General features: G+C 40.9%; 1 protein-coding gene across 1 annotated transcript; it reads left to right on the forward strand.

The window, feature by feature from the left end:
• The first annotated feature begins 2,520 nt into the window (after positions 1-2,520).
• LOC149244915 (uncharacterized) lies at positions 2,521-8,271 on the forward strand. The gene is made up of 2 exons (XM_089436636.1): positions 2,521-3,903; positions 4,039-8,271. Exons 1-2 carry the CDS (start codon positions 2,521-2,523, stop codon positions 8,269-8,271), a joined length of 5,616 nt encoding a protein of 1,871 aa, XP_089292762.1.
• The last annotated feature ends 3,304 nt before the right edge of the window (positions 8,272-11,575 follow it).

An 11,575-nucleotide genomic window follows, 5' to 3' on the forward strand; every position in this document is an offset into this window, starting at 1 on the left:
ACTTGTTGGAATATGCTTCAACTTTGGACATGGCTAGTTTCTCTTCTTCATCACAATGCTTTAAGACCAACTAAAACTAAGCAGAGACTTGGTTTCTCTTTGGTTACTAAATTTTTTGATATGTCTGTAAGATTCTAGATAGTATGTATCTTTTCCATTTTTAACCGCCCCTCTTCCAAAATTGATCATATGAAATTGTACCTAAGTTGTGTATTCTTAGTCCTAGAATGAAAGGTTGAGTTCTTTGGAAGATAAACAAAAATCTCACAATCACTATACAACCTGCTATTCTCTTGCTTCTTTCCCAATTCCTCCATGAACCTTTGTAGTCCAATCATCTCTTTACTAGCCTATGTAGCAACTACATACTCTACATCTATTGTTGAAAGTGCAACAACCCTTTGAAATTTCAAATTCCAACTTATTGTTGTTCCACCTATAATAAAAAAATATCCTGTGGTGTTCCTCATGCTATCTATATCATTTTCCATATATGAGTCAATATATCCTTGTAGAACAATGTTTGAACCTCCAAAGCATAATTCTTGTGTAGTAGTACCTCTTAAATACCCAAGAATCCACTTTACTTCCTTCCAATGTTCTTTACCTGAATTGTTCATATACCTACCCACAACTCCCACTACATGTGTGATATATGGCCTTGTGCACACCATCACATACATGAAGCTACCAACCATCGATGAATATGGAACCTTGGACATGTATTCTATCTCCTCCTCTGTCTTGGGACACATCTTCTTAATCAATTTGAAATGGTTAGCCAAAGGTGTACTAATTGGTTTTGCATATTTAATTTTAAATCTTTCCAACACGTTTTCTATGTACTCACTATGAGTCAATGTTAATGTATGGTTTTAATTCTCTTTTTATTTTCATACAAAGGATTTCCTTTGCAATACCTAAAACCTTGATAGAAAATGAATTAGCTAATTTTCTTTTGAGCTCATTTATATCTTGCATGTTAGTCCATGTAACAAAAATGTCATATACATACAATAACAAGATAATATAGCTACCATTATCTAGTATTTTAAAATAAGCACAATGGTCATATTGTCATCTACTATAACCTTCTTATGTCAAAACCTATCAAATTTGGAATACCATTACCTTGCTTGCTTTAAACTGTATAAGCTCTTCTCCAGTCTGTATAATACATTTTCCTTTCCTTTGATATCATGCCCCTATGGTTATTTATTCCTCCAATTCCCCATAGAGAAAATCTATCTTTACATCTAACTATTCAAGATGTAAATATTTTATTGCCACTAAGCTTAAAATATTTCTAATTGAAGTCATTTTGACAGCAGGAGGAGATGTTTCATCAAAATATATAACTTTCTTCTATGTAAATCATTTTACAACATGTTTGGCCTTATACCTCTTTTTGACTCCATCTTCTTCCTTCGATGTGTAAACCCATTTATTCTACATTTTTTTTACTTGCAGGAAATGGGACCATGTCACAAGTCTAGTTATGCACTAAATATTCCATCTCTTCTTTCATGCATTGTTCCCATTTATTTTTAGTTTCTACTTGCATTGTTCCCATTTATTTTTAGTTTCTACTTGCATTGCTTCTTCATATCTTTTTGGTTCTCCAGAATCAATCAAGAATACATAATAAAATGAAGGATAATATCGTTCACAGGGTCTACTTAACCTAGTTGACATTCAACAACCTTGTAGGGGTTTGAGGTACTTGCTGTTGTAGTTTTTGTTGAACACTTTAATTTATGGCACCTTTGGAATTTCCTTTTTTGTGATTTCATCAAACACTTTTTGTATTTTCCTTTTCTTCTTTATTTCTCTACAATTTATCTTTATACACAACCTTCTCAATGAATACCATGTATTTACTCCTAATGATTTTTTGATGTTCATAATCCCATAAGTGATATCCAAAATCATTAATTCCATACCTAATAAAACTACACTTCTTTGAGTTTTTCTTAAGTGTTGTTCTATTTTCTCTATCGATATGGACAAATGCTTCACAACCAAAGGCCTTTAGAAATGAGAAATTTAACTTTTTACCTGTCCATGCCTTCTTTGCAATGCCACCATCCAAGGAACATGAAATCTATCTCTTCTTTGCAATGCCACCATCCAAGGAACATGAAATCTATCTCTTCTTTGCAATGCCACTATCCAAGGAACATGAAAGCTCTCTATTTATTTTGTATATAGCAATATCAATAACATCAGTCCAAACCGAATAGCATGAGATGGAGAAACGAGGTCGAAGAACCGAGGCGACGGCGAGAGTTTCGAACTAGGGTTCACGGGTGTGCAGGCCTGACAGAGTCGACGGTGTCAGGGATCGGCCCCTGTGACGAGGGACGGAAGCCGTAGACAGGGTTTCGGCCTTTCTGTCCACAACGACTCTTAACCCAGGTATTTCTTTAGAAAACCACGTTTTAAATCTAGCTGATAAATACTGATCGGGATGGACGAGACTGGGGGGGGGGTGCAAACCCCTCCTTCAGAAATGTAGTGATGGGTGAAACCAGTGCAGAAGGAAACCTCAATGGAAACAAGGAAAACATAGCCCCGGTAATGGGCAATATCTGGCAAAAGAGGATGAAAGGTAAATGCCTTCCTCGAGCTCAGAAAAAACCTAGGTATATCATACCCTTTAATAAACTGGAGGAATACAATAGCTATATGAAGGACCATGCATTAATCTGCAAATTTATTGGCTACTGGCCTTCAGAAAAGGAGCTGAACAGATGGATAGAACTGCGATGGAAACCCCGAGGCCATATAGATCTGAAACTAGGAGCGAAGGGTTTCTTTACGGCCGTATTCACGAATCTGGAAGATAAGAACAGAATTTTTGAGGAAGGGCCGTACTTCCTGAATAATGCTGGTCTGTTTATGAAACACTGGGAGGAGCGGTATAACCCTGAAAAAGAAAAGTTAATGGATGCTCCGGTATGGGTTAGGCTGTTTGGGTTACCGGATGAGTTCTGGGACCCGGAAATCTTGGAAGGTATTGGAAACTCAATAGGTAGTTTCGTGAAGACTGCAGAGGCCACAAGAAGAGGGAAGTACAATGCCTTTGCTAGAATTTGTGTCTTCATGAACTTAGCTGAACCTCTCCCGGAAAATATTGACCTGGAATACCATGATGAAGTCTGGACGCAAGCGCTCGACTATGAACACATCCCCTTCCGTTGCCGGAAATGTCATGAATATGGCCACTTATTTAGGAACTGTCCATTGAACAAAGAGGAAGGAGAGAGGCCAGGAAAAGATAGAGCAGCAGATAGAGAGGAAGGCTTTCAACAAGTCTTTAGAAAGAAGCGACCAAATAAGGAAAACCTGAAACCCAAAACGCAAGAAACCCCCAGCACTATCAAAAGCCAAAATAAGTTCCAGGTATTGCAAGATAATGCGGAAGGGTTCGAAGTAAATCTGAATGACGATGAAGAGCCAGAGAACTCGCCAATGGAGGTTGCCCGAGAAGAGAAAGAGAAAACAGAAAGTACATACAAACCAAACAAGGAACAAACAGAGGAAAAAGAGACAGAGGAAACAATGGAGTCGCACATGGAAGTTGAAAACCAAATGGAAAATGAGGCTGAAGAGGAAAAGTTAATGAAGAGACTGCTACAGGAGTGGAAGTATTTAGATAGCAGATTTATACCGGAGAAACAAAAACAGTTATTCAAAGAGGCCTTCCAGAAATACAAGGAACGGAAGGAGGAAAACATGGAGGAACAAATTGCAGAGGCTGGGGAACAGCAGAAAGAAATACAGGAAATGGGAAATTTGGGAAAAAGCAGCAGGAAAAGAGGCCGGAGAACGCTAAATGAAACTATACAGTCAGTGGGTGAAACACTGATCAACTCTGGTAAAGTGATACCTCTGTCAGAGGTATTTTTCCCCGCCCTCCAAAAGTTTTAAATGATTGTTGTTAGTTGGAATATTAGGGGCCTACACAGTAAGGGGAAGCAAAGATATTTGAGAGATAAACTCAAAAAAGAAAAACCCAGCATTATAATACTGCAGGAGACTAAAATTGAGGCAAACCAGTTAGAAGAAATAATTGAGAGAAATAGATTGAATTACAAAGTCATGGGACAGGATGCCATAGGCGCGGCTGGAGGATTAGCAATATTGTGGAACCCAAATGAGGTACTTCTGGAAAAATGGACTAGCATGCATGGAATCTTAACCGGGATGGGAAGGATAGTGGGGACCAAGGAAACTGTAGCCGTCACAGGGGTATATGGACCCACAAACCCTGCTGAAAAAGAAAACTTTATCAACAGTCTAAAAGCGACCCGACAACTTTTTTCTGGACAACCTTGGATCATTGGAGGAGATTTTAATCTCATCCGATCCCTGGACGAGAAAAAAGGGGGAGTCCGAAGGCTGGATCAATTCATGAATAAGTTCAATGAACTGATAGAAGATCTACGAGTAGTGGACATGAAAACCATCAATGGAATCTATACATGGAATAACCGAAGAGGAGGTAAGAATCAAATTGCTACAAAACTAGATAGATTTTTAATATCTGAAGATATCCTGAACAGAGATATCTTTGTCGAAGCCAAGATCATCCCCTCTTTGGGCTCAGATCACTGGCCAATCCGATTGGAAGTGGACATTAAAAAGATCCAGGGTAAGAGACCGTTTCGTTTCGAAGCATTCTGGTTAAGGGATCCGAACTTCATCAAAAAGGCAGAGGAATGGTGGAACCAAAGCCGAGTGCAGGGTAGAGGAAGGATGCACACGTTTCATCTAAAGCTGAAAGACTTGAAGATAAAGATTAAGAAGTGGAACAAAGACGAATTTGGCAATATCATAGAAGACAAGCAAAAATTGGAAAAGGAAATGGAGGATATCCAACAGAAAATAATTGTGGAAGGCAGGACTGAGGAAAGCATCGCCACAGAAGGGGCTCTACTGGGCAAAATGGAGGAAAGAAGAAAACAAGAGGAAATCCTATGGAGGCAGAAATCTAGAGTTAAGTGGCTGCGCGAAGGGGAAAGAAACACGAAGTTTTTTCATCAGGCAATGGTTAAGCACAGACAGGGGAATAGAATTCTCTCCATTAAAAGGAATAATGGTACAAGGGTTGTAGAACAAAAGGAAATCGAGCAAACTTTAGTCGAGCATCATAGAGGAATTCTCTCCGAACCCCAAGTAGATAGAGAGAGAGCTATACAGGAAATCTGCACTGCTATTCCCAGACTAGTTACGGAGGATCAGAACAAAGCCTTAATGAGAATGGTTACCTTGGAGGAACTGGAGGAGACAGTGAAATCAATGCGGAAAGGTACAGCGCCAGGCCCGGACGGCTTTACAGTCGATTTTTACCAAGCTGGCTGGCATTTTCTTGGGAAGGAAATACTAGAGTTGGTAGAAGAATCAAGGGTGCAACAGAAGGTATGGCCAGCTCTTAACTCAACCTTCTTTACTCTAATTCCTAAGGGTGAAAACATGGAGGATGCTAATGGCTTTAGACCAATAGCTCTCTGCAATGTAATATATAAGATCATAACTTCTCTTATTGCCAGACGATTAAAACCCTTGCTAGGGAGCTTAATATCGGCGGAGCAAACTGGTTTTGTGGAGGGGAGACAGATCTTGGATGGTTTAGTTGTCTCTCAAGAAGTCATCCACTCCCTCAAAGATAAAAAACGGAAAGGAATGATGATTAAGCTTGATTTATCCAAAGCCTATGATAGGCTCAACTGGAGATATCTTGAGAGAGTGCTTGCATGCTTCGGCTTCCACAAGAGATGGATTACTTGGATCCATAATCTCATCTCGTCTCCAAACTTTTCAATTTTAGTCAATGGAAACCCATCGAATACGTTTAATGCCTCCAGAGGTATTCGTCAAGGGGATCCACTGTCTCCTTTCCTGTTCATTGTGGCAGCAGAGGGTCTAGGAAGGTATATTACTAAGGAAAAAGTAGCCAACAGATTAAAAGGCCTTCGCTTATGGGGAGACAGACTCCCCCTCACGCATCAACAATTTGTTGACGATATAATGCTCTTTGGGGAGCCAACTGTTAGGGAAGTCAGACATCTGAAGAAAATCCTTGACCTGTTTGCTGAAGCATCGGGACTAGAAATTAACAGGGAGAAATCATGTGTTTTTATCTTCAACACGGTGGATCAAGTGAAGACTCATCTCATCAGAATTCTTGGCTTCAAAAAGGGTGAACTCCCTACCAAGTATTTGGGGAACATGTTAGACTTCACGACAAAAAGATTGAAAAACTGGCAAGGAATCTTAGACAGAATGAGGAAAAAAGTCTCGAGCTGGGCTTTCAGGGTCCTGAATATTGCGGGCAGAATTGTTTTAGCTAAATCAGTATTACAGGCTATACCTATTTACCCCCTATCAATAATGGCGGCCCCGAAAGGAGTTTATGGGAAGATAAGAGAAATCATCAGAAATTTCATTTGGCGAGGGTCGGAGGAAAAAAGGAAATGGGCCCTGGTGGCCTGGAATCAAATTACAGAGAGAAAAGAGAAAGGTGGATTGGGATTAAAAGACCCAGAACTGCTTAATCAAACCCTGGGAGCTAAACTCTGGTGGAGGTGGGTACAAGGGGGAAACGACCTCTGGAAATCAATATGGAGAACAAAATATAGAATGTCAGACTCTCAGTTAGATATGCTAAGGCAAGAGGAAATGCCTCGCGGATCTGCGGTGTGGGAGCTGGCCAGCCAGAATAGAGACATTGTTAAGCAACATGCTTTCTGGGAAATCAGAGGAGGCAATGAGGCTCACTTCTGGGATGACAAATGGCAGCAAAGGGAAAGATTGACAAATATACAGAGCCTTCAATCAATTAGGGATAGTATTGAGGGGAATAGATCAAGTGTCAAGGATTATTGGAAACCTGTCACCATGAATGACTGTTGGAGATCATGGCAGGATCCCACAGAGTGGGATCAAAGCCTCAATCCAGACCTACAGATAGCTTTCAAAAAGGAAATGGATTCACGGAAAATCAGGGTAAGGGAAGGAAAAGATATACTACGCTGGGGTAACACCATGAAAGGACTTTTCTCAGTAAAGGAAGCCTACTATCTCGCAAATCCCCTCAATATCAATGACGGACATCAGGGATGGAGGAAAATTTGGGACCTAAACTGGTGGCCCAAAGTAACCATTTTTGCTTGGATCGCTTTGAAAAATAAAATTCTTACTTGGGACTGCATCCGGAAACGGGGATTCTCCGGACCGTCGCGCTGCTACCTGTGTAACAAACAAGAAGAAAGTAGAGATCATATCATGATTCAATGCCCGTTTATCAAACATCTATGGTCTTGCGTCAAACATACCTTTAATAAACATGGGGTGGAGATTAGCGATTTCAACGAACTGGTTCTTCATTGGAAAGAGGAAACATTCAAATGCAGAGTCATACAGAGAGCTTGGAATCTTGCTTCAGGTTTTGTAATATGGCTGGTATGGAAGGAACGTAATGCTAGAATCTTTAAAAGCATTAATAAAGAGCCGGAGAAAATTTGGGACCAGGTGACAGAGGCTCTACGAGAAACCATTCTAGTAGAGAGATGGCAGGATGAAGATTGGAAAGCAGATTTAGAAGAACAGGAAATTTTACGCAGACTAAATCTGAAATTGGAAATGGTGCAACACCAATTCAGAAAAGGGCAGAACATGCAGACTAAAAGCCCAGACAAGTTCACTTATCCCAGAGATCAATTCGTCAAGCTAAATTTCGATGGGGCCTCTAAGGGTAATCCTGGAGATGCAGGGTTTGGGGGTATATTCCGTGACAGTAGCAAACAAGTAAGATGGATATATGCCGACTGGGGAGGCAATATGACTAACAATGAGGCAGAATTCTGGGCGCTCCACACTGGATTGAGAATAGCTATCAGAAATGGGTACTCTAACTTAGAAATTTCGGGGGATTCCCAAATTGCCATTGAAATGGTCAAGAAGCTCAGGAATGGCAAAGGATGGGACAAGGTGACTAAGAGCTGGCGCACAGCAGGTATCGTTCAGGAGATAGAGGGTATGATCAAAAGAATAGATTACTGCATCTTCAAGCATGTCCGAAGAAATGGCAATCAACCCGCCGACTGGCTGGCCAACTGGGGCAGCAAAGGACAACAGAGCAAGATTGATAGCCAATGGAGGAATTCGGCGGCTAACAGGGAATGGAAAGATCTAAACACGCTCATTAAGGCCGATCATGATAGTGCCATCGGGGATTACACTCAGATTAATGAAGGACATCAGTAAACGGCAGAGACACGATAGAACTACAGCCGAAGTTCGATTGCTGAAGGTGACGGTGCTATCGGGGAACACACTTCAATTAATGCAAGATAGGACCAATTGGCAAAGTTATGATCGAACCATGACCAAAGCTCGATTACATCAGGTGCTAAATGGCATACCAATACACACAATGATGAAGCACGATGTGAAAGAAGGTACAGTGGCGGCAGAGGGGATGAGTACCAAGGAATTCGCAGTCGATGCGGTCATTAAGACGCATTGGATGAACGGAGAAATTAACGAGGTGCCCGGACACAGAGAAGCAAATATGAGTATAGATGGAACGTTTGGCGATAGTGGAGTACGGGATCCAGATAGGGCGAGGCCGAGAACCCAAATCTGGACACCATTATATATTCACCACAATAGAAACAGGCAAACTATAGAGAACGGGAGTCAGGGAAACAACCACCTTTACGGGATAATTCGGAATTGTCTGCAGAGTCTCCATCGGAGGCAGTCGAAGAAAGGAAGTATTATGAGAAGAAGGAGCGGCGAAGCTGTAAGAGAGATGGAGCCCCGTCCGAGAGGCCGTGAAGCAAGGGAGCGGAAGGAAATTGAGGAAGAACGGGAGCAAGGAAGGGGCAAAGGCCTCCTAAATCGGGATCCCCCAATCACAATTTGGGATACAGAGGATGACTCAGACGGAGATGACGAAGGCGGCTCTGGAAAAAGACCCAAGGAAACACAAAGGAGGAGTTATCAGGGCAGTACGCCCCAAACGGAGATGAAACCGCCCAGGCAGCCAGTTTCTGAGGAAAAACGCTCGGGGCTCCGGAAGAGGGGTCGACCACTGAGCAGCGGACAAAGCAGAACGAGGAAGGAGGAGGGAGACTGCGGAAAGACCGAGTTTGAGGTTGGCGAAAACTCGGGCAGACGGCAACAGCGACAAACAAAGCAGAAAAGGACTGTCATGCACCAGATACGAACGGCAGAAAGGGCGTTTCAGAACAATGCAGACCCCGATATTCGCAAAATTATGCAATTTTTGGAGGAGGAGGCCATCCAAGAACAATCAGCAGACGAAATGGAGGAGTGGGCTTCAATCCTCCATGACCCGGGACATACTCGTGGGCGCAGGACCCTATTTAAACAATCCCTCCATATGTATTGGGTTATGAAAGGCCTGATGGCGAAGGCCCTGGAACAGGTAGCCAAAGAAATGGCGGATCTGCTCCAGAAAAAACCAGAGATGAGCAGGGAGCTAACCCATATTCGCAGAACCCAGTCACAGCAAGAGGAGAAACTGGACGAGATACTCTGCCTACTGAAGGGCGAGCGTCAAGACCCGGTTCAGGAAGATGGTGTGGAGCACCCCGCGCAAGGAGACGACCGCCCGGTGGACACGACAAATGCATGAAGACAGATATGTTTAGTTTGACTACTGATGGTCCCGATTTTGTTTATAGCGTTTTAAATGAATAGTAGATATAATAACATAGTTCTGAATAGGGTTTACTGTAAATTTCAAAACAGTTATGCTGTGCTGGCTACTTTGGTTAGACGGAGAGCCTATTACTTTTGGGCTGGATTGAAAAATTATAGATGGGTTTACCCGGTTTCCCCTTGAGGGCGGGCATCTATGGTTTGAACGATGTATCTTTTGTTAAAAATTTTCAGAAATAGAATGAGTACTACCGGAGCTTACAAAAAAAAAACATCAGTCCAAACCTATAAGGGAAATCCTACATGAAATAACACACTCCTTGCATGCTCCATGATTGTCTCGTTCATCCTTTTTGACACACCATTTTCTTGTGGTGTTCCTAGAACTATCTTCTCTCTACAAATCATATTGTATGAATGGTAACTATCAAACTCCTTACTGTAATATTCTCCTCCATTATATGATCTAAGACACTTCAACTTATTTCCTCTCTCATTCTTAACCAAAGCCTTTAATTTCTTAAAAGTATCAAAAACATCATATTTGTTTCTAATGCAATAACCCCAAGTTTTCCTAGTTGCATCATCAATAAAAGTAACATAATAATAAGAGCCACCAAGAGATGATATCAGAGTTTGTCTCCATACATTTGTATGCATAAGATCTAAGTTTTCACTCTACTTTTCCATCCCAGCTTTGATAAATCTAAAATATTTTATATTTTCCACAAACACAATGCTCATAGAATTCTAAATCAATCTTCTTGAAATATGTTAATAATTTCCTTGAGTGGAGAATCTGCATCCCCTTCTTGCTCATGTGCTTGAGCCTATGATGCCACAATGTTGTATCCACTCCTGTAGAAGCTAAAAAAATAGAAAGGTCAACATTAATGATACATAAACACAATGCAACTACCTTCTCTCCTTTTGTTATTATCACAGATCCTCTAGTGACCTTCCATGAATTTCCTATAAATGTAACTACAAAACCTTCACTTCCCAACTTCCTTGTTGAAATTATATTTATTCTTAAGTTAGGAACATTTCTTATCTCTTTCAACAACTATTTGTTTCCATTTTGTAATTTTATCCATAAATTTTCCATTACAACAATTTTACCTAGTTCATCATCACCCAAATAAACCTATCCAAAATCACCTTGAACATAATCTTTGAAAACATTTCCTATGGGTTGTGGCACGAATTAAAGCCCCTAATTTTATCACCCAAGAATCAACAATGTTATCTATTGAAAGGATTAAATAATATTGTAACACACCACCTACTACGTTTGCTTCCTTATTATTCTTTTGTTGTCTAGTATTCTTTTTCTTCTTTTAGATGTAGGAATTTACACGGTAAGTTCCTCAGACAGAACACCAAAGGACACCGCTCACAAACAGATCACAGATCAATACACCAATATTTTTGACATGGTTAAAACCCTCAAAGAGGGAAACAGTCCACGGCCTAAGCCAACGCGGCCACTTCAGGCAATTTATTAATAAAAGAATGAAAATTTACATAAGCTTCTCTCATGGATGGTTACCCCACAAATGACCCTCCATGCTCTTTAAATAGAGATCATGGACCAATCGGGTGTTAAGCCATGGATCAAGTGTCAGTAATATCGAGGAGAGAATGAACTATCGGATCACTACATATCGTGACCGTCGGATTGTCAGTTACAAAAAGTACATAGTAAAGAAACACACTTTACCTAACTCTATACTAGACCAAGTTATACTTAACTACTTCCTATGTGTCAGAATATCCTAACATCCCCCTTAAGAACAACTTGGGATAGGATTGAAGGATGTACAAATATGACACAATAGGAGAAGGAAGGAGGCACTAGAGCCTATACTTCCTGAAC

This window comes from Pinus tabuliformis, chromosome 7 (assembly GCF_031772625.1).
Source record: "Pinus tabuliformis cultivar Carrire ecotype Pingquan chromosome 7, CPIR1, whole genome shotgun sequence".
Lineage (NCBI taxonomy): Eukaryota > Viridiplantae > Streptophyta > Pinopsida > Pinales > Pinaceae > Pinus > Pinus tabuliformis.

What these genes read in the sequence shown, in the direction of transcription:
- LOC149244915 (XM_089436636.1), top strand. Translation starts at nt 2,521, where the DNA reads ATGGGTGAAACCAGTGCAGAAGGAAACCTCAATGGAAACAAGGAAAAC. An exon ending in AAGTGATACCTCTGTCAGAG is followed by an intron (nt 3,904 to 4,038) that starts GTATTTTTCCCC and finishes ATAATACTGCAG; the next exon opens with GAGACTAAAATTGAGGCAAA.